Source organism: Monodelphis domestica, chromosome X, assembly GCF_027887165.1.
Source record: "Monodelphis domestica isolate mMonDom1 chromosome X, mMonDom1.pri, whole genome shotgun sequence".
NCBI lineage: Eukaryota > Metazoa > Chordata > Mammalia > Didelphimorphia > Didelphidae > Monodelphis > Monodelphis domestica.
Genome location: NC_077235.1, coordinates 80779881 through 80803923, shown reverse-complemented (window position 1 = coordinate 80803923; position 24043 = coordinate 80779881). Strand labels below are relative to the sequence as shown.

Genomic DNA, 24043 nt, shown 5'->3' with positions numbered 1-24043 from the left:
GGTATTCCAGTGGAGAGCAAGGCACCTTTGAGCTAGTTCATGGGAAAGTGACATGAATGGCCTGGCCACTTGACTCCTTGTCTGTCAGAGGACTTGCCTAGCCTAGGTCAGCGGTGCATCCTGAGGTTATCCATTGTCATTTTGGGTGGCATTTGGGGGTAGAGGAGCCCATGAAGGCTACCTAGCAGAGTGCATGGGGTTATGATTTGCTTCAGTGGAAAGGCTACCACACCCACAAAAACATGGCGCCATCAAAGTACAGAACGCCTTAATCAGATCTCTGCTTGGGAGATGTGAGGGGTGAGGCTTATCCCTATTTTGCAGATGAGGAAACTTGAAATGTGGAAAGCTTAAATGACTTGTTGAGAGTCAAACTGAGGGCTTCTAACTCCCTAAACCCAGTATTCTGCTCACGGTGCCACAGGATGGGGAGAAAAAAAAGATTTGATGCATGAAATTACTTTAGATTTTTCTGCAAATGAATGTGATAACAATGTTGATTGTATAAATTGTAAGTGTAGTGATGCGATGGTCGACAGTAATCTTTAAAAAAACATTTTTTTTATTATCAGAGAATCCAAATGAAATTGTTCCTGATCACTGTCTTTAGCTAAAGAGCATAAAAGCTCTTAAGAAGCAAGAGTACAGAATAATTTTTCACTCGGCTTCTTTCTTGCAGTCTTCCTGCCCATTTACAATGGCACCAGGAGAGTACTCTCACTACCTGTATGGCTTTAGGCATGTCATTTCCCTTCTCTCTGGGCCTCAGGTGCCTTGATGAAAAGATTGGACTAGATCACCTCTAAGGTCTCTTCCACCTTTAACTAAACTTATGATAAGAGGGGGAGAAAAAAACTAGAGCTATTTACATTAAGCCAAAGAAAATCTTGGTGTTAAATATCTGAAACATTCCTTTTTTAAATTTCTTTCTCTAGTACATTTAGCCTAAACCAGAATGATTGCTTTAAGGTAGGGAGGATGGGTATCTAAGTATTTTAAATTGTTTTATGTGGTCTGTTTATAATCCTAACCTCAAAAGACAAAGCATGCCTGTAAAGTATTGAGACTGATGTCCTTGGGTAATAACTGATGGGAATGAGCTTTGATGTTTTATAGTCAACTATTTAAAAAGCACTCTTCACAGCTTTCTTGAGATGTGTGCATATTAAAATGTCCAGTATATTTGGAAGATCCTTCGTAAGAAATTTATGGAAGGAAATGGACAATCTCCCTGGATATGGTTCGCACTAGTAGAAGTACCACCCAGATTAGCGAGATCCCGGATCCATCAAAACTTATCTTTATTTCTTCAAGCTGGCCGGCGAGAGGCTTAGAAATATTATCTGGCCTTAATCTTTAAAACAGAATTTAAACGAAACGATCCCAAAACATATATTATCTTGAGTAGTCTTTTTAACATCGTAAAAAATAGATTGTAAACTCAACCGTTGGGAAAATTTTATTCCTAATCTGGTCATCAGCACTGTTGAACTCACTAGACTTGTTCCTCTAATAACTTGATGAATAGAGATATAGAACTGCTAGTTTCAAACAACCTAGAATAGAAAATTCCTCCGAATTTTCCATCTAGATGGGAAGAGGATGAAGTGACATCTAGGAAGGGCAAGATAATTGATCAGATAAGAGAGTCATATTTATGATGGATCTCTGTATATTCCAGTGGATCACCAATCTCGCCAGTTTGGGTATTCCTTCTAACAGTGCAGCTCATAATTCATCCATGCCTGCTTCTCCTGTACAAGTCTTGTCTCTTAAGTTCCCAATGGATCCACCCACCAAGTTGCGGGTCTTCTTCATTTTCTATTGACATTGCAAGAATACATGCAGGTTTTCCATTGATGATCTCTTGCCATGTGAAGAGCTCATCTCCGATTTAGATCATATATTTCTTTGAAATCCTGGTTTGTAATGGACGACAACGTGCTCATATTTACCATGTCCTTTTCAACTGCCTTTTGGGGTAACCTTTACCATCCATCTTCAGGAAATTTGCCAACGGATTGCTCTTAGTTGCCATAGCACTCTCCTTTGCAAAGAAGTCAAATGTTTGCAGACTAAGGTGGTTTTTTCAGTTATTCCAGACTTTTCATTAAGGCAATGAGTTTTATCAGTTAAACCTCTGCATATAATTAATGTCAATGCCCTTTACTCCATCCCTTTCCCATTTTTTCAGCATCAATAACTCATTTAAATAGGTCACGATTGAGTCTGTTAATTGAATGGTGTATCTTTTTTGTCGTTTTTATCCTTCTAGCTTTGTTTTAATTTTGATATTTGCTTTAGCAAGCCAGTAGTCTGACTTTACACCGACAGCTGATTCGATGATGGCTCTCACATAGGCAACAAGTCATTTCCTGCCTGTTAAACGTAATTGATTTCTCGTGTGTATGTGTGTGTGTGTGATTCAGTGCCCACCATTTTGTGATTCTTTTTCATGAAAACCCCCAAACCAAAAAAGCACTTATGAGGCACAGGAACCTTTGGCTATTCTTGTTACTTCTTCCTGAGCCTTATTTCCCATCATTTTTTTTCTGAACCTCATTCGCCCGACCACCCCACCTCTGCCTCCTTAGCTCTTTGTATGGGGGGGGGGGAGAAGAAGACCTCTAAAATCAACATTTACCAGAAGTAAAGTGGCATGATTGAGCATTTGATTTTAAAAGCGGTTCATGACATTATGCTGGCTAATGAAATTTGGTACAGGCCAAATCCCGTTACGGCGGAGTGTAACGGTGGTGTCAGATTGCTTTCACCGGGCTAGATTTATTTACTAGGAATGCCAGTACAACAGAAGGCTGGCGGTAGCAAAGATTTCCAAGTCTCAATTGATGGCATATTCATTTCAGACCATAAAACAAACGAATTTTGACAGTCCCCTATTGTGAGGTATTTGAGCTTTCGACCATTTCCAAACGAGGAAGGGCTTCAGGGTTTTAATGCAGTGAAAAAGGTGTGTGGGCTCCCAGAGTTTCAGGGGCCAGGCTGGCTGGGCCTCTGCCTAGCCACCCCTCCAAAACCCCAACCAGTGAGTCTATAGTGGAAAAGCCCTTTGGGGAGTCTCCGACAGGGCTTTGAGGTTTTTCATGGTTAGCCATTTACTTCAAACTCAGGATCGGATGCTAGTCAGTTCTCCCCGGTGCATTGGCACTCCCTACCCAAGCCAGGAATGCCTTGCTGCCTGAAGCAGCAGCTTCCTCTGAGGAAGCTTCTCCAGAAAGATCCTTGAAGCATGGACTGTGAGCCTTCATCGCGGGCATCGTTCAAGGTGCCTTTTGACAAGTGAGGAGAATCCTGAGGGGCGTTGTCATCTAGATGGATGGTCCCCAGCTTCCGGGGCCCTCTCATATCGGCTCTGAATCTGCTGCCATTTGTTTTTGAGGATGTGTCAGCTCCTGCAACTGGAAGCTTCCAGGCACTCTCGTTTGCCCAGGGATCTTTGTTGAGTTGGACTTACCTGTGTTGCTATAGTGATAAGAGCAGACATTTAGAGCTTTCAGGTTTTGCAGAATGCTTTACACACACACACACACACACACACACACACACACACACACACGATCCTCACAACAATCCTGTGACGTAAGCACTACAAGGTATCACTGCTCTTTCTCTGGAAAGGAAATGGAGGCTCAGACAGGTTAAGTGATTTGTTCATGCTCATGTAGCTAGTATTGAAATTGGCATTCGAATCCAGACCCTGCCTCAGAGCCTAGCCCTCATTCCACAACTACACCATCCTGACAGGTGAAGACTTAGCAGTGAGGTGCTTCCTAGCCTTCCTCAAGGATTCCAAGGACAGACTCAGTAGCAGTGCTGTCTTGCAAGAGCTGGTCGTATAAAGGCTCTTTCCTTGCCCCTTAAGCAACCGCCATTTTAAAAGTATGGTGCTATTGGCAGGGAGCCTTCATTCCCATTCCCAAGAAGAAAGGGTGGAGAAAGGAAGCAAACAAAATTTGTTAGAGCAATTCTGACCCACCTAAGACAAACGTGTAACAAGGGGTAGGTACATGAAGACTAATCTTCTTAGTGACTGCCCTTACGTTGCTGTCTTCCTCCTCCTTGGCTTCAATCCTGCCATTTTGGGCAAGCGGGAATGTTTTTGTTGTAACGTAGAGGCAACGAGGGAAGCGCAATATGGTACTAAATTCAGGGCAACATGTTTCACTATATAAAGGGATTATCTGAGAACTCCTATCATGGTTTGGATTTTAATTAATTGTAGCAAAAGGCTTTGTTGGACCCCCAGAGCAACGGAGAACCTTAAAGCTAGCTTGTGGAAGAGATCCCCAATTTTCCTCTCTGCTCCGTTTGGCTAAGTGGGCCATCTAGAGACTTTCAAGAGGAAAGTGAATAAAATGGAAGGCAGTAAACTCTAGTGAACAAGTCTGTCCATAATGACTCAAGTTACTTTGTCTCCAATTAGCCAAGCCACGTTTTCAAGGAAGGCCCATTCTCACGAGTGCTAGTTTGGCTAATATTCCATGTAGCGTTGGGAGACATCACCCTGCCCAGCGCAGGTAATGGAAAGGGAGCATGCCTCTCACTTGTATCTGGCCCGAGGTCAGAGGAAGACAGGTACAAGGAATAAACGTGTGGACTCCAGCGCTGTCTGAAGAGCAGTCTTGCTGTTGACAGGCAGTCAAGTGGATTTCATGTATGTTGAAAATTAGGACCTGCCTTTTTTGACGTAATAGTTGAGCTTGAAACTGTGCTTTGGTGCTTTTTGGTCTAGCGTCCAATGACATAAAAGTAACGCACCGATTTTATTGGCACGATGGGAAAACACATTTTTGGTGCACTACTCGGAAACCTGCGGTGAGAATTATTCAAATACATGTCGCGACACTGTAGTAATTAGAACCATTTCGGAGCTAAAACTCACGTGAACTCTGGCGAAAAGTGGAGGGTTTTTTCTTACCCTTTCTGGAGTGTTGAAACGAGTGAGTTAGAGAAAATTCCATTCTGACCGGGAACGTTTTATTAGGCTGTCAAAATAGGTTTGATCACATTACCAGGATAATGTATGTGCCCTCGAAACTTAAGCGTTCTCCAATAATTCTACAGAGACGCTGTGTGATGCCATTATTGATCTTCCGTTTGAAGCATAGGAGGAGCACGTTAGCCATCAGGACTGTGGAAGCTCTTTCGTGTGTAGACATAGCAACTGAGCTACATGAGGAACTTCAGTTCCAGATATCTCAGTGGTCTCTTTACAGGTTACGGCTCAACTTCTGGCTTCTGGGGTGTGAAAGCTAAGAACAGCGGGCAGAGGCTTTCGATCTGGACCCAGTAAGAGGAAACACCTACAATGAACATTTTCAACGAGTGGCCTGGGCTGCCACAAAATGTCCAGATTTAGCCCCATCGGTGGAAACCCATACTTCTGTCTTGGAATCAATGCTGGATATTTTCGTTCCAAGGCAGAAGAGTGGTCAGGGCTAGGCAGTGGGAGTTAAGTGACTTGCCCTATCCCCAAACATGGCATGGTGATTCCTACCTCCCTGCTTTTTCCTCATCCAGAGCAGTCATGCCATTCTTTCCTCCATACCTAGAGCCTCCCTGTCCCAGTCCTAGTTCAAATCCTGTCTCTTCCAAGAAAGCCTTTTTAATTGCTCTAGCCAAAATTGATCTTCCCCTTCTCTGAATTCCCATAATGCTTATTGTCTGCACCACACAGTTTAGGGCATAATCACTCTGTTGGGTGGCAGTAGGGTTATTTACAGTCGTCGGTTTGGGGGGTTTATTTTTCCAATTATGTTTTTAATTGTATAGACATTTGCTAATCAACAATGATAATTGTTTATATTCTTCATCATATTATGCTATGCAATAATCATGATTGTGATGATTATCATACTAATGGCTAACATTTCAGGTTCGGGGAGTACTTTGCACGTGTTATCTCATTTGCCCTGTAAGGTAAGTACTATTATTGTCTCCATTTTACAGAGGAGAAAACTGACACACAGAAAAGGTAAGTGACTTGCCCAGGGCCACACAGCTAGTAAGTCTCTGAGGAAGGATTTGCACTTAAGTCATCCTGAGTCTCAAGTCCAATGCTATACCATCTAGGTGGAGATAGCTCACCATGAGTTAGATAGTGCTTTATACTTGATCAAACATTTTCCTTCAACAACCCCGTGAGACAGGAGTATTTATCATCCTCATTTTTACAAAGGAGGAAACTGAGGTTCATAGACATTAAACATGTTGCCCAAGAGATTCTGTGGATAGCAAGTGAGCCAAGGTTCAAACCCAGGACTTCTGGCTCCACGCACCATATTATTTCTACTGTGCCGTGATGCTTCTCGTATTTATATGCTAGGTGTTCATTAAGTATTTGTTGAATGGATGAACAAATGATGACTGAAAACAGCATCCCTTTCTCTTTATTTTGTATTAATTTCTCTCAGTTCATATTCCCCTCCCTCCCACTCCACACCCACGTATCAGGATCCTTAGTGCCTGGCTTACAGTAGCCACTTAATCCACTTTGGCTGAATTTAATAAAAATAACTTCTTGGCTATTCGTCCAAATGTGTGGCCAACCCTCATCATCTCCGACAAAGTTGTGATTAATCCAGAGGTCATTCATTCCAAAGTCTGATACTAACCTATAGGCTTTTACAGCAAATTTATATAGGAAACTATATACTGATTCAGAGCTTTGACTTGTGGCCTCCCCTGCCACTCATTATGGCCCATTTGTAAGCCACGTGGCTACCTTTACCACTACCAAACCACCAAACGTATGCTGAGTGGCGAAAGGAAGCTGACATCAGTTGAATTATTTTCCATGTATGATCAATAAAGTAATCTATGTGCGATAATCAAGAGTCGACTGTGTTCATCACAGCTTGAGATTGAATTATAGCTCATGTATGCAATGAGTTCCTAAAGCTAATTATTTAAGTAATGGCTTCTATCATCTTCAGACCTCTTATTCCAGGAAAAGTCCATTTCCTGGACTTGGATGGCCAATGGAAATGCGTGCTGTGTTCAATGCAAGCATACTTATTTACCATGAATGGCAATCTGTTAGTTTGGGTAATAGGTTACCCAAACACTTGACACTTTCTCTCCAGCCACCTTCATTGTAGGCGGTATCCAGAGTTCATTATTAGTGGCTTACAGATTCTTAGCTGTCTTTTTGTTTCCATTTTCCAAATTACACAAAAGCCAGTCCTTTCTGATCACCAGTAAGAATCGAGTAGGCTTTTAGTATTCAAGATCAGAAGAGAACCAGTTCTATATCTCTGCTTCTGTCCCTGCTCATAAGGGGGTAGATAGGATTGGCATGGGCTCTGAGGGGATTGGGGGTTGCAAGCTGTAGCCATTTTTCTTTAGAGATTCTTTTTCTTATCCTGCCACAAAACTGCTGTCCCATTTCCTCCTCCCTCCCTCAGCAGACTACCCTTTGGTACCCATCTGGGAATATCCAAAGAGATCTAGGCAGGGGCTCCACTTCCTTTTCTGAGCTAGATTCTGAATCCCCTCTCTATTCTGATTCTAAGACCCACTATCCCTTTCCCCATGGCTGTGGGCTGCCCCTGGGATCAGATGTATCCTGAAGACTTTCAGGTCATGCCATAAAGCTATAGCTGTACCCTCAGGACCTCTGGGCCTTTCCATCTGCCCTGCTGCTGCACTACTTCCTCAGTTAGATGGCAAGTTTTTTGAGAATAGGGAATGTTTTCCTTTTCTATTCCTATCTGCAGTGCTTAATAAAGCACGTATTAAGTGAGCACGTAATAAATCACTGTCATTCATTCTTAAATAGAATTAATTCTAGGAGCAGGAGGGACTTGAACTCCTGTCTTCCTGACTCTGGTGTTGTCTATATCTACTCTGCCATGTTTTCTCCCATGTTAGCTTCCAATATATCTTCAGGGTCAGACAAATTAGAGATTTGATGCAAAGATTTTCCTCCACAGAGTTTCTCTTCTTGCTCTATATGCATTGATTTTTATTCATATAAAGCCTTTTCAATTTTGTGCAACCCAAATTAACTATTTTTCCTCTTATCTCTTTTTTGGTTAAGAACTATATATATACATACACACACACACACACACACACACATAAGCACTGGAGATACGAATAGAAAAAGAAACCATTCCCTATTCTCAAAAAACTTGCCATCTAACTGAGGAAGTAAACTCATGGCAATATGATTGGCACACCACTAAATGTGTGAAGTGAGTCAGGCAATGTTGTTATTTTTTTATATTGGTATGGCCCACCCATGAGCAATAAATATTGTTCCAATTATTTCTTCCTTTATTTTGGTAGAGTGTTTTGTAATTGCATATATGTGTTGGATTTGTCTTGGTAGGTTGACTGCTAGCTAGTTTCTGCATTTTATAGTTAGAGTAGAATTTCCCTTGCTATTATTTTCTCTTGGGTATTATTGCCACATATAAATGCTGACAATTTTTGTGGATTTATTTTGTATCCTGCTACTTTACTGAAGCAATTATCTTAATTAGTTTATTTGATGATCCTCTGGGGTTTTCTAAGTAAACCATCATGTCATCAGCAAATAAGGATAATTTCAGCACTTTTTCTAATACCCATAAATTATATCATTTAATATAGCACTGCTTCTGGCGTGTCTAGTTGTAAAAAACTTTGTATTCTCTAGTTTTAGTAGTTTTAGCTCATTGTAACTTTTTCAGAGTACTAATGGGATAATACTATGTATTTCTAGTTCCCAAACAGTTTTGGATATTAATATTCATCCTGGAAAAGTGCATCCTTTGGATAAGGAGATTGGCAGGACTTTAATTTTAATCCTGCTGTTTTGTTTTGGTTTTTAGCCCTTTGACGCTAAGATATATGCTTCTATTTCTCAGTATAGGATTCACTGCTTGATTTTCGGTTAGTTTTCCTGAGTAACGACCAATGAGCAGTGCTAATAAGAGATTGACTTATAAACAAAAGCATAAGCTCATCCCGGAAGCTCGTCAACCTCAGGCAGGCCTTTGCATCTTTCTCATTTGTTCCTAACAGGCCCGTGAGGTAGGCCCTGAATTTTTGGGCAATGGTAACCCATGAAGCAAAGGATAATATGTAAAATAACGATACTGAAAAGATAGAAGGGAATAAAGTACATGGTTTCATTCGAATATTTCTGGGGAGAAGGTATACTTGAAAATTGAATAGACATGCTTATGATTCGTGCTAAGGTGTGCTCGTAGAACTCTTGGCCCACCTTACAAATTACTAGGGGTGTTTTGTCATGTTAGCATTAGCACCTTATTTTAAAGCTAACAGAGATTTTTATCACTATTCAAGTGGAAACAGAAAAGTTGCCTTTTTTTGCTTTTTGAGAAGCACGTTCAGTAGAGAGAAAGAAATAGGAAGGATTTATTGAGAAACTATCCAAAAAGTTGTCCTCTCATTAGAGAGAGTGGAACTATTATTTGAGGGACTTTTGATTAATGGGCAATTTTCAGTTACAGAATAAAGAGAAAAAGTGGGAAAGCAACAAGTTTAACCTATCAATTGCTAGTGGAAATTATAAATTGAAAAGATACACGCTTTCTAATCCATCCTGGCCACATGTCCACAAGGATTGCTCTGTCGTTTGGGGGGACCTTCCCGCCTTTTAGGGGAAAAGCACCCCACTTCTTGTTTGACCCAATTCATATTTGATAATAGCACATTAGTGCCACCTGTAACAAATTGCCTGACAAAATGTTTTCCATATGATTTTTAAAAATTCCTCAGTTTCCCATGATGGTTGCACTCTTTAATCAGTGTACCTGATGCTGAACTCACTGGGAAACAAGTTGGCTGAGTTTTAGATGATAAGATGGTGGAAATTCAAATGTTTCCGGTATTTAGAGTGCATAGAATATCTCCTCGAGGTCACGATTCACTGGTTCAACTGAACCAGGTTCTTACATGACTGCTTCCTGACCTGTGCCTCGGACTCAGTTAATATGTGTCCAGAGTCGAGTACATTCAGGTCACGTGTAACATTTCAGAGGTAGCCACTAGATTGACTCAAGGGTTGGATATTGGCCTTCCCGAACGTGTAAATTAGGTGCTGTCTTCCTAATGACCCAATATGGTTTCATACCAACAGACAGACATATAAACTAGAAATGATGCCCTCCAAGAGAAAATGGATATGGGTAAATCAAGGCTGATAGAGAAAATGCTGCCAAGCCTAGGTCCACTTCTACCTGCCCCTGATTCTCCTGACGATACGTGGAGAATTACTGTCACGGGGAGATAAATGAGAAAGCCTGAGCTATCTCCCTTGATTGGAAACCAACGTACAGGAAAAATTATATATTCCTATTACATATATCCTAGCCTTAATTGTGGGTCTTCTACATACACACACCCTCAAATCTATTTCACTGGGGGGTTATTGGCCTCCAGATGTTAGTATATCTTAGAAAACTATATTTTAAATAGATGGAACTTCCTTGTGGGATACCAAGCACAAAGTTTTGGTGTTAAATAGGCTTCTCTTCCTCCCTCGACCCCCACCTCCCTCCCAAAGCATCTAAACAGCCTCTCCTCCACTGTGTCTTGGAGTGTGCTCAAGGAATGCAAGCTCATTTTAACATTGGCCAAAGCAAAACAGGATTAGAAAAGGAAAGCTGCTGCCAAAAACCCGGTACTGCATCTCAAAAGCAAATTTAAATTATTTTTGGATTATCCCATTTTAAATGATCTCTACCATTGCTCCCCTCTCTTAGCATGGCCAATCAAGAATCGGGCAGCGTGTCTTATAAATTTGAAATCTCAGTATAATTTGACATTTGAGTCAGATATAAGCATTCGTTTAGTGCCCACGTGGTGCACAGTGCCATACGAGGTGCTATAAGAAAGGGGAGCTACCAAGGTCAGCCATATACAGAGGATCAACAACCAAAAAAGGCATATCCAGGATGGTTGCTAAGCCATGGAAGCTTCATGAATCTGTGGGCCAAGCATAGATCTCTGTAGCAGTCCACTAGAGACACCCTATTCAGTTCCAGCTGCTAACGTTGCTGGGCCACATCTCCCCCAACCAGAAAAAATGGCCTTGTATTTTCTTACAAACATAGGCCAAAAGGTTGAAGAAAGGAATTATTAGCATGTTAACAATTGTCTTTGTCCTTGTAATACCGATGACCAAGAAAATACTGTCTAATTACAAATATGGAATACCATGCCACTTAAGAATGACATATCAATGGGGCAAATAGGTGGCTTGGTGGATAGAGAGTCACGTCTGGAGATGGGAGTCCTGGGTTCAAATTTTACCTCAGTCACTTCCTAGCTGTGTGACCCTGGGCATGTCACTTAACCTCAATTGCCTGGCCCTTGGTACTCTTCTGCCTTGCAACCGATACTTAGTATTTATTCTAAGACGGAAGGTAAAGGTTGGTTGAGTTTTTTAAAAATAACATAAACAACCTCCATGGGAGAGGCAGAATGATAGAGAGCCCTGGTGTGACAGCTGCCTGGAGATTAGAATCTCATTCCCGAGCTACTCTGTCACCTCTGAGTAGCCACCTTCCCTCTGGAGACCCAATTTTGCGGTTCTGTCAAAGAACGGTATTGGGCTAGTGGACCTCTTCAGAGCCCTTCCCTCTAGCATTCGGTGTTTAAAAATTCCACTGTGCCCTTTAAGGAGCATCGTGCCTCTACTGCTTCCCAGTCCATGGACACTTAATTCACATCCCTGAGACAGAGGTTAGTCGAGTGAGCAATCAATCCGTGTGATCTTTGCATGCTGATGAAAACCAGGCTTCCATTGTACTAATCCCAATTTCAGAGTTCTCCCTGACTCATGGAGCTTCATTGGTTAAGCAGCCACACTGGATACCATTTCATCAGGCCAGTAGAATATACTGACTGGAAGAATCACATTGAGATGTGGCTGTTCCAGCTGGTTTCTTTATGAAATATCCAATGCCGGGTAAAAGATGGCACTGCCTCTTTAAAAGCCATGGACTTAACACTCAGAACAGAGCATGGCAAGGGGTCAATATTGATGGATTTGCTTCCACTAATAGAACAGGTATCGGGAGGCTTGTGACTGCATTTTGCTCCCATCCCCATGGAAAAGGGAAGTAGGGACTTTTTTTGGTTTGGAAATTTGAAGAGGAGAGATTTCCTTTCCTGCTCTCTCTCTCTCTCTCTCTCTCTCTCTCTCTCTCTCTCTCTCTCTCTCTCTCTCTCTCTCTCTCTCTCTCTCTCTTTCCCTTCCTTCCTTCCTTCCTTCCTTCCTTCCTTCCTTCCTTCCTTCCTTCCTTCCCTCCCTCCCTCCCTCCCTCCCTCCCTCTTTCTTTCTTTCTTTCTTTCTTTCTTTCTTTCTTTCTTTCTTTCTTTCTTTCTTTCTTTCTTTCTTTCTTTCTTTCTTTCTTTCTTTCTTTCTTTCTTTCTTTCTTTCTTTCTTTCTTTCTTTCTTTCTTTCTTTCTTTCTTTCTTTCTTTCTTTCTTTCTTTCTTTCTTTCTTTCTTTCTTTCTTTCTTTCTTTCTTTCTTTCTTTCTTCCTTCCTTCCTTCCTTCCTTCCTTCCTTCCTTCCTTCCTTCCTTTCTTTTGGCAGCTAGTTAGCGCAATGGGAAGAGCACCAAGCCTGAAGTCAGAAGGACTTGCTTCAATCTCCAACACATCCTAACTGTGTGACCCTGAACAAGTCACTTAACCCCAACTGCCTAACCTTTTCTACCCTCTTGATTAGAATCAATCGATTCTTTGTATTGATTCTAAGACAGAAGGTGAAGGTTTTTAAAAGAAAAAAGGAAAAAAAGTATACACTGCATTGAGGAAGAAAGATTCCCCAGAAAATCTTGGTTTAGAGTTCAGCAAATGAATCGTTGACTAGCCACAAAACCCCGAATAATCAAACTTTTTGTAGAATTCCTCTGACTTCAAACTAAAAACCCAAACAAATGTTCATGGTAGTAAATGTCAGGCCAGTGTTCCAGTGATGGAGTATAGCATCTGGCTTCACTTCGGAACTGTATGAGCTATACCTAAACAATGCTATCTAGTATGCCATGCTGCTTCCAAATGAGCTTTAGCCTGTGCTCAGGACTTTCCCTCTGATCCAGGCTGAGAAGTTGATCCTATTTCATTTAAGATTCTTAAACCATGTTGAAATTCATATTTTTCCTGAACTCTTAAGCAGCTCAATTGAAAACAGAGATGTTTGGCCAGTTCCTCAAGCTGTCCCTTAAATGAGCTCTGAGAGGAAAGCCATCTCCCTGATGCCCACTTGGGCTGAATCATTGTGCTGTGTTATTATTTGTGCTATTTTGCCCCCAAAGCAGCCCACGATCTCTTTGCAGATAGGGCAGAAAGGTAAGATAATAGTTTGAGCAACTAGGGTTGTCTTTGCGTAGCTCTATTAAACTACATTTTCTGTAACGCAAGGAGCAGTTTGAGTTTAATAATATAGTATATTTGCCAGATCTATTATCAGAAAGCCTTCTTTGATTTAGCTTCCCCTTTAGATTCACTTAGGGTTTGGCTCTATCATTCTTCAGTGTGAGGCACCATGTTCTGGATCATCACAAGAGGACAAAGCAGGTGTTCAGGTAGAGCTGCTTTCACCTGAGGTCCGAGGAAGACTGGCCAGTAAAAGAAAGCTATAGAAACATATAAATATATACGTGTGTATATATATATATATATATATATGTATATATATATGTATATATATTCTGTGTTTGATTTTTTAAATCAATTTGCCTTTTGGCAGACAGGCAAATGGATTGTAGAAACTTGAAAAATCAAAAGCTCTCCCTTTTGATATTAAGAACTTAGTTAAAATTAAATTGATGGAGTTTGGTCTGGTTTTTAAGCTGTAAGACTACGTAAAAATAACTCGGACATTTTATTGGCAGTACTAGAAAACCTTTTTGTACAGGGCTGGAAGCCTGTGGTGATCAGCCAAGGATGCCAAAATGCCTTGCGCTGAGGTGCTAGTTGGGATCACTTAGAAGTGAAATTCATGGGACTTAAGTCAAAAGTGAGAAATGTGTACTCTTCTTTGGGTAATGATGCAATTGCATTATATAGCACTCAGATCTGATCAGAATGATCTTTAACAGACCACCCCTTTTATTGATGAAATTGCCCAGATAATGTCTTCCACCGAAACTTAAGTGCTCTTCAGTAATTTTTCGTTGATTGTGAAGCTTCAGGATATTTCTGTCCATCATTCATCTCCCTTTTGAAAACTAGGACGAGCACTTCAATGCAAGTTCTGGCAATTCTTTTCTATAGAGATAACACAAACTTGATTATAAACTCCTATTTTTAGCCGACTCTCTTTTTATGTGCTCTGAGAAGGAAGTAACTACTTATTCTCCAAGGAGCCACAGAAGGCCTCAGGTACAACATCATTCAGGAAGAGTCATGGTGTTAGGGGAGCCCCCTGCTCTGCAGAACTGAGGCCCTATTTGTTGTCCAGATAATGAAAGTAGAGATGTGACTACTGTCTACTTCTGACCATCCATGTAGGCACAAATAATCCTGCTAGAAGGAAGCTTTAAGGAGTGGCTAAAGATTAGAGAGAGAGAGTTGGGGGCAAGAAACTGAAGGACGCAGAAAACCTGGGTTATATCTTCTTCCTTGTTGAAGGTGAGGGATGAAAAAGAGGAGTATTTGATCTGGGAAGGGAATACCTAATTTAAAAAACCTCCAGTCTAGGAATGAGATTTCATTGTTCTGCCATAAATTTAAGTATAGGGATGACAGACTCCCAAACAGGGATGAAGTATACCTTACAAAGACTGAGAAGAATGGTTTTTTCCAAGTGTCTTTCTTATAAACCTGATCAAAAAAGTTTTTAAAGAAAAAGGATTGGTGAAAGAGAGACCTGCCCATATATGATATATGAAGAAGATTAGCTACAGTGAAGGAGGACTAGCAGTTGACACCTGAAGTGCTTTAGAGGCAAAAATCCAAGAAAGCAGCTAAAACCTCTTAATCCTAAAAGGCCAAGTTTGGGCATCAAAGAAGGGGAAGCAGTGATTCTGGCATCCTGATGACATTAAATTCCATTTAAGGGGGCAGCTGGGTAGCTCAGTGGATTGAGAGCCAGTCCTAGAGACAGGAGGTCCTAGGTTCAAATCTGGCCTCAAACACTTCCCAGCTGTGTGACCCTGGGCAAGTCACTTGACCCCCATTGCCTAGCCCTTACCTCTCTTCTGCCTTGGAGCCAATACACAATATTGACTCCAAGACGGAAGGTGAGGGTTTAAACAAAAAAAACCATTTAAAATGGTTTTTAAAATTCTTTGGCACTACTTTTTATGGTAGCAAGAGACTGAAAAATGAATAGGTGCCCATGAGTTGGGAAGAGCTGAATAAACTTCAGTGCATCAATGGAATGGCATATCATTGTACAATAAAAAAAGGAAAATATGCAGAAGAGAAACATGGGAAGATTTGTCGGAATTGATGCAAAGTGAAGTATGCAAGACCCGAACAGTGGCTTTCAGTCATCCAAAGGGAAAGGCCATTTGAAGCTAGACTTTTGGAAATTCTATTAAGCAGCCTTAAGCCTTGAGAGCATAGAATGAACTCCATCTCTCTTCCATCAGCACAGGAGCAGAGGGGCCTATCAGTTGTCTGTGCTTCCCCATTAACCTTGTTTATCAGGGACACTTCAATTCAGAGATGGCATCAGAAGTAATACAAGCATCAAGACAGTTTTCTAAAACTATAGAAATTAGGCAATCTTTAACAAATGCCATAGAACTGAGTTTGTATTGTGCCAAACCAGCTCATGGAGTCTTCCAGGTACCCAGCATCCCAGGGGGCACATAGACATACAGAGACTGACTAGAAACAATGGAATAGGCTATGGATTTTTTGATCCTCATTGGAAGCCTTGAACATAAGGGATTCCTAACTTGTATCCATCATCACCTTATGTGGAGACACCAACTACAAAATAGCCTGGCTCTGTTAAACCCATAAATAACCAGCCAGGTGGTAGTGTTCGGATAGAAGCTCCCCAGGTGTGGGAAACATAGTTTAGGCAACAAAGAGAGTGATCGAGGTGGTTCCAGAGGTCAGGAAAGGATAGTTCACCCTTCTTTTGAAGTAAGGAAGGGACTCATGCTGGTATGCTCTGTTGCTTAGCATTCTAAAGGACAGCCGCCATTTTAATCCCTTTTCACCTTTTACAGCAATGGCATTTACACTTTGAATGGGGACGTTGATAGGAAAATGGGACTAACTTTGATGGAATGTATATGTCCACTTAAGAGGAGCCTAGATGATACCTCATGGAAGTCCCTGATTTGCAATTTTGAGATCTTAATTCTAGGGCTACTGGAATGTGTGTTCTAGGCTCCAATGTAACGAAATCAACATCTACTGCAGAGCATGACTGATCGCCACAAACCGATGGGAGGGGAATGGAGACCTTTGATGCTCCATCCAGCTGCAAGTTTGGGTTTTCAGTCTCTGCTGAAATAATGAGTTAAAAGTGTTTGCTTGAAGCCCACAAGGCAGTTGCTCTCTCCTGTTCTTTGAAGGTCATTCAACACACTAAGTTTAGTGCTGTTTCTGGTTTCTCATCACATTTCCTCTGCAGCTCTGTAAGAGGAACCCTTTCCGGGGTTCCTCAGTCTCAGGATTTTTCTCTCCCCCATTTTCTCTCCCCTCTTTGCCCACAAGTGTTTGTGTGAGGGCTCAAAGTTGCTTGGGGCAAACCTTGCTTCTGACATCTGTTTTGCAGAGGAAAGAGACGTTCTCATTTGCATTGTTACCACCTCTGTCTATAACTCAGCAGGAATTGGAAGGGCAGGAAGTTTGAGGTTCCTTCCTTTAAAAAACCTGAGGATTGAATTATCACCCCCACCCCCATGCCCACACTCTTCCAGTCCCTATTGGGGGTGGGAGGGAACTTAGCAATACCTCTTGATTGTAACAGGGGAGAGTTTTCTCCCTGAAGCTGGGGTGCCTGTTTGTTAATGTGTCGCTTCATAGAGGAATGACAGTGCTACAAGCCACGTCTGGAGCATTCTTTTCAAAAGGCATTGCTTTAAAGCTGGAGAGGAATTTGGCCCAGTGGGGGAGTAGAAGGAGGGGGAGAATGGCTGAAGGAACTGGGAATGTTTAGCTTGGAGGAAGAGAACTTTGGTCAGGGGGCATCATCAATGGCTGCGTGGAGTTGAGGAGCGTTCAGGTAGACGAGAGTGAGGCTAGTTCTGCTTACTCGGAGGGTGGGATGCGCAAGAGCAGGGAGAAGGAGTTGGGAAGAGGCAGGCTTGGACGTGGCAATAGAAACATTCTCCTCCCAATTCGAGCTGTCCGGAGTGGAATGAAGTGCTCTGAGAGGCCATGGGCGCTCTTCAGGCAGAGGCTAGACAATCATTTGCCCGGGCTATTGTAGAAGAGATTTCCCTTCATATCCTGCTTGGAGCCTATTCCAACTGTGATTCTGTAAAGGAAGGAGAGCCTCCAGGCACTGAATAGAAGGTCTGAACACTGGGGGCTGAGAGCAGGCCAGCTTGGTTAGAATGGAAAGGAGTTACTGACTTGGTGGGCAATAGATGGTCATTTAAGAATCTGAGCAGAAGACCAGGACCCAATCCAGGCAGGAGGAAGAGTGAGTTGGAAGGGTGCCTGCCTGACGTGGGGAGAGAGCTGAGGCAAGAAGCCCTGCTAGAAGGCAATTTGGGATGGACTTACACTGGTAGGAATATGTAGGAGGAGACAAATGGGAGAAAGATAGCAATGGTAGAATTAAAAGGCCTTGAGCACTTGCTTCAATTTTCAAGGAGAGCACAGTCAAAGATAAAACCAAGTTGGGTTTTTTCCAAATGGCAGACTGGCTAGATGGAGGTACCAGTGGTCAAAATAGCAAGGTGAGAGCAAACTTGGGGGGAAATACGGTCAGTTTGAGGCACTTCTGGGTAGATTGTGGAATAATCTTGGTAGACGTAAAGAGGGGTCAAGGAGCCATGTGTTTGAGAGAGGGAAGAGAGCTGAGGTCAGAACCTTGGGAAACACCCTAAGGAAGAAGATTTGGAGACTAAGCAATAGCCTTTAGAAAAATAGGGAGAGACTCAAGAAAGGGTGGAATCTCCAAAGATCCAAAGAGAGAGTCCCTAGACATTGGTTGCCACTGTCAAATGCAGGAGAGGGGGCAAGGAAGATGGAGATTTTTTAAAAGGCCAGTGCTTTGGTGACCCGGTTAGTGGTGGGGCAGAAGCCAGGTTGCAGAGGGCTGAAGAGAGAATAAATGCCAAGAAGGTGAAGGTATCAGATCAGAAGGTACTTTTTTCAGAAGTGAAGAGTAGGAATAGTAATGAGACCGTAGATGGGTCAAGAGAAGACTTTGGGAGCGGGAAAGAATAAAATTAGAGGAAAAAGAAGAGATCATTACTAGAGCACAGTCCCAAAGAAGTGTCCGTGAAGGCAACGGGATCGCTGGTGCATGTAGAGATTAGCCATGAAGAGGAACAGGGATATAGATCTCTTCTTCTGTAACCACTAGGTGGAAGGTAAAGGAGGAGAGAATAGGAGATGGTGCTGAGAATTTAGATGGCCTTATTCTCTGTGAAGTTGGGGAGAGGGTTAATTGTGGGAGGTAGAACTGGGATGGGAAGGAAAGGAGGAAAGGTTCAGAACATTCTCTGAAAAAGTGTGTGGATGTGAGAGACAGAGAAAGAGAGATTGAAAGAGAGAGAGAGAGAGAGAGAGAGAGAGAGAGAGAGAGAGAGAGAGAGAGAGAGAGAAAGAGAGAGAGAGAGTCATATATAAAAGCAAGAACATATTCTAAAGCCAAATGTATTCTTCTTATTATTATCCAGGCTACTACCTTTCTCTATTCTTGTGAACAATTTAGAGTAGATGCATAGGCACTAAAAGAACTGAATTGGATGCTTTAAATTTTCACTTCTAAGAGAAAGGAAAATAAGGCAATAGCTGTTTTTGGAAAGATAATCTACTCTCAACTATCTAGATTAAAATGGGTTTCGTGGAATGAGCATAATACAGGGAGTTAGAAAATTTGAGTTCAAGGCTCTATTCTGTGTGACCTTGGGCAAATCAGCCTTTCTGGACCTCAGTTACCCTCATCTATAAAATGGGGAGAATAATATCCGAATTTTCGGGGGCAGTTTTAAGGGAAATTGGACCATTGTTGCTTTTAATTTGGACTTTAACTGGAGTTTCTAAATGCTCTTACTTGAGGAGGTTGACTTGAGCTACTGTGTAGAAATTATGTTTAATTGACAAATCAGCAATGAAGGGGGAGATCAAGATATGTCCCTTTCATCTGCTTCTTGCCTGGGCTGTGACTGGGAGGAAGTAGAGCAAATGCACACACACGCCAGGCCATGTGGTGCTGTGGGCACCGGTCCTTAACTGTAGAGCCCCAGCCTGGAGATGGAGGGGGTGGGGAGTGGTGTACTGTGGAAGAAACCGCCATGGAAAGGCAGGAGAAGCTTTTCTGCATGTTTGCTAGGAGGAGTTCTTTTTGAAAATGAAATCCAAATGAATTTGCAATAATTGCAAGAGGAAAATGAATGCTCTTCATACTTGAATTCTGAAAGTAATTCTGTTGTTCTTCTTCCTAGACTGATTACATTGCCATGAAAATTGATTTTAGAAGAAAGTGTTGGTTGTGGAATTTCAGCTGGTATCCTCAAGACCTACCGTTGGAGAGACCAGAAGTTTCTGAAGAAAAAGCAACTTTGGTTTCTTCCATCACCAAAAACTGGACATCAATATTTAAATGGCTTCATTCACACACAAGTTGGACAATTGGCTTTGATATATTGATTTGGAATTTTGGATTGTGCTTTAGGCTTTTTCTCCTTTAGCTTGCCTCTTTAGGAGGAAAAAATGCTTAGAGAAACATTCTAAACTCCCTTCTCCTTTTGAAAAGGTTTTTCATTCTCATCACTAATCTATACCAAGATGGTGGCCGATAGGGTGTGTAATATATATTAGCTCGCTTATCTAGTAACTAGTAGTTTTCATAGCCTGTAAATTTTAGCTCACTTTCCATTCCATTTTTGAAGTTGAAAAACCTTTTTAAGGGGACACAAAGAGAGGGAGAACACTAAGAACACAGATCTATGATCCATGGTCTTTTCGCTACATGCTATTAGAGGCGTTCCTTGAACATAGGTCTTGCATTGATGAATTAAATGTCAACTAAACGGATGTCTTGATGGAGAATCTCTAATATTTAAAAACACAGCTGAAGGGCAGGTTATTTGATTTTTTTGTTTTTGTTTTTGTTTTTGTTTGGGGTTTTTTGTTTTTGTTTTTTTCTTTGGGTTTTCTTTGTTTTTCTTTTTTATTTTTTTTGGGGGGGAGGGTTGGTGGGTTTTGTTTTTATTTTTTTTGCTACTTGCTTAATACTTAAATGCAACATTAAATTGGGGGGTTTCTGTTCATTCAAATTGGAAATTTTCAAAATTTCTCTATTTCAGAAGATGTTTTTGTTAAATAAGTTTTCCCCCCACCTAGCAAGTAGCCTAATTGTTACTAAGTCTATACCATTCCCCTCCCCAACCCCAATTTTGGACCAAGTTTGCATCCTGAAAAAAAAATTAGACTTGATCCTCAATTTATCATTTGCCTTAAAAACAAACAAACAAACAAACAAACAAACAAACAAACAAACAAACAAACTTCTCAAAGGTCATTTCTAAATTTGGAAAATGGGCTTACTGAACACGTTAAGAAATGAAAAGTAAGCTCTGCTACCTTTGCTCTGATTTGAGATGGAGCAGAATTTTAAAGTTTAACACTGACCTTTAGGAGCATTTCAATTGGCGAGAAAAGCTAGGGAACCTCACCCAGCTCCTAAGGACTGCTCGAAGGTTTGTAAGGTGGTGGTGGTGGTACACATTCGGCCCCCTCTACTGCCCCGCTACTGGCAGACCTCGGCAGCATTGTAAATTGTGGAAGGGTGTGCGGTGGTAGTGTTTTTATGTGTATTCCATATACTCTATGTCTTACATGTTGTGTTACGTATTAGTGTGTTGTGCATATGTTTAAACTGCTTCACCTCTTAACATACAACCTGCAAAAAACAGTATGCGGTTTCTATAACAACTTAGCTTCTTGGTTTGGGTGTTAAATCCAATGTCCGTCAATTTCCAAGCAATCTTGAAGTACGGGCTAGCTAAAAAGCAACCAGCCATTATCAAATGGCAGGTACTTTTTCCCAGCATTCTTAACGTGCTGCTAACTAAAAGCCCAACCATTAGCTATCCAAGAACAGATTTTTTTCCAAACAGTCTTAAAGTACACGTTAACAAGAAGCCCACCAAACTCCAATATATAATCATTTCATGTCCTACACCATGTGCTTCTAGTGTCCAGCAGTCGTAAAGTACATGCTAACTAAAAAACAATCATTAGATGTCAAAGAACATTTCAAGCTCTCTTAAAGTATACACTAACCAAAACCAAGACAGAGCCCCCAGTACGATCATTTCATGTCCGTCACCATGTGCTTCTAGTGTCCAGCAGTTTCAAAGTACATGCTAACTAGAGAAACAATCATTTGATGTTGAGTACCATTTCAAGCGCTCCTAAAGTGCATGCTAAAAAACAAAGTCTAATCATCTAATGTCAAATAATATGTACTTTTATTTTTGAGCTCTCTTAAAGTTCATACTAAGTAAAAAAGAATTATTTGAAGTCAGATAATATGTATTTCTATTTTCCAGCACGCTTAAAGTTCATGCTAACTAAAAAGTAATTATTTGATGTCAAATAACATTTTGAGCAGTCTTAAAGTACATACTATCTCTCCCCCCTCCAAAGCCCTCCTCACAATCATTTGATGTCAAATAACATGTGGTTCTATTTTTAAGCACTCTTAAAGTACATGCTAACTAAAAAGTAATTATTTGATGTTAAATAATACATTTATTTTGGAGCACTCTTAAGAGTATAAGCTATCTCCCCCCAAATTCAACTATTTAATGCCAAATAACACGTCTTTCTATTTTTAACATTCTTAAAATACACCCTAGCTAAAAAATAATCATTTGATGTCAAATAATATCCACTTTTAGTTTTGACCAAGAACAATGTGATCGGTTAATGGCAAATAACACGTGATTCTCCTTTTGAGCAGTCGTAAGACGTGTGCTAACTTTATAAAAGAATAGAACTAATTATTTGATGTCAAATCATGTTCTCAGAAGTCTTGAAGTACACGCCAACCCAATCCAGCCCAATCATTTGATGACAAATAACATCAACTTCTACTTTCAAGCAATCTTAAGGTCCGGCCTAACTAAAAACCAATTATTTGATGTCAAAGAACATGTACTTCTGTAGAGCAGGCTTGAAGCTCATGCTAACTCAAAACCAACTGGACAGAGTGAAGCCTCGCCCCTTTGTATTTCCCACCCACCTAGAAGGCAGTGGTGGAGGGCTGGAGGCTGGAAGATGGCAGGCTGGGCTACTTAGCTCCCTTCTGGCGGGTTTTGCTGATGGCGATTGTTGGTACACTTACTAGTTGCTGCTGGAGCATAGACTCACCCATTTCAAAAGTTGTATTCCTTCTCTAAACCCCATCCTAACGTGCGATGTAGCTTTTGTTTGTTCTCTAACAACTCGATATTTAGATAACCTTTTATCAAGCTGTCTTTTTTCCTTAAAAACTATATCTATAGTCATTTGAGTGTTAATCGTTCAGAATTGTGAAAAAAGAAAAGAAGAGAAGAGAAAAGTGGAGTGGAATGGGAAAAAAGAATGTTAACATTACTTTATTTCCGTGTTCGGGAGGGAGGCTGTCAGCGCGCAACAGAGGCAACACTGTCATAGTCTATGCCCATTTATTAATGGGCGGCCTCAAACACAACACACACACATTTAGTAGCAGGTACGGCATACGGAGCACACATGCAATCTTTTGGAACCTATTAGTTTACAGACAAACAACTCATTCAGTATTGCGCTGGAAGAAGAGTTCCAAAATATCGACACACACATATATGTGTATATTCCCTTCCAGCTGCCAGTTGACGCTGCTGTAGAGTATAGAAACACCAATGATGGAATGATGTTTTGTGACCTGTATATTTCATTTGCTATTATTGGACATAGTAATCTTTGTCTGTAAAAACTAAAACATAGATGGTGGAAATTGTTGGCTATTTCGCAATTCTTGCTTCACAAATAACGCTTCGACTTGTTTGGGCTTCGCCCTCCATTGTAAATATCGTCACCATGTTTTCTCTGTAAGCACATTGCTTTGCGGTTTGGGGAGAGCGACTTGCAACTCTGTATACTGTTCGTATTTATCATACTTGGCTTTCCATAGGGCTACTTGCAGTAAATGTGTGTTCATGTAACCCAATTTCTGTGTCCGTGTGGATTTTTTTACAACTACTTTCTATGCTCCCTTAGAAGTGCCCTCCTCCAGTGTGGGGAAATTGCCTTGGCTCACTTCTTTTTCCATGGAAGAATAAAGGAATCCAGAAGTTCTGGAATGGGATAAAGTTACTATGCCTGGGGAACAGATTGGAACAGGAAGGCCATTCCTTTTGGAAGGGCTCTCTGGTGGTGTTGGGATAGCCAGTTCTTAGGCTCCCTGAAATAAAGGGGGATTGGGAAGGAGTTTTAGTGCAGAAAACACAACCCAGCAGTGGCCTCCGTCTTTCTTCACTAATGAGTCAAAGGGGGGGAAGTAGTAAATTAGCCTCCTCAATATAGGATTCCTTTTCATTTTATCTTGTACCAGAAGAATCGAAGACAATCTCAAAGACTGTTTGCTTTCTGGTGGCAATAATTTTTGCTTCTGCATTGGTGAGGCCAGGGAGCTAGAGAGCTGAATGTCAGGAACTAGCAACAAAGTCTGTCAGGAGCCCTTTCAGAAGAACGGACTTTAGATTAATAGAGGGAAAATGACTACCATTACCACATCTCCCTTTTGTCCACTCATCGTTCTCATAGAGTGGGCAAAGAAAGTAAATGAAGCTTTCTGTGACTCTGAGAAGGAAGCCTGCCCTGGGAACATTGGGCAGGGGGAGACAGGGAGCATCTGTGGGATCAGATGGGCAATTGGGT

General features: G+C 41.3%; 1 protein-coding gene across 1 annotated transcript in view; it reads left to right on the top strand.

Moving 5' to 3' along the window:
* Positions 1-23333, top strand: part of IRS4 (insulin receptor substrate 4) — a 30661-nt gene extending 7328 nt beyond the window's left edge. Inside the window, exon 2 of the mRNA XM_056809648.1 lies at positions 19579-23333. Within this exon, the coding sequence (XP_056665626.1) occupies positions 19579-19583 (5 nt within the window). The 3' untranslated portion in view covers positions 19584-23333. The remainder of the gene's footprint in view (positions 1-19578) is intronic.
* The last annotated feature ends 710 nt before the right edge of the window (positions 23334-24043 follow it).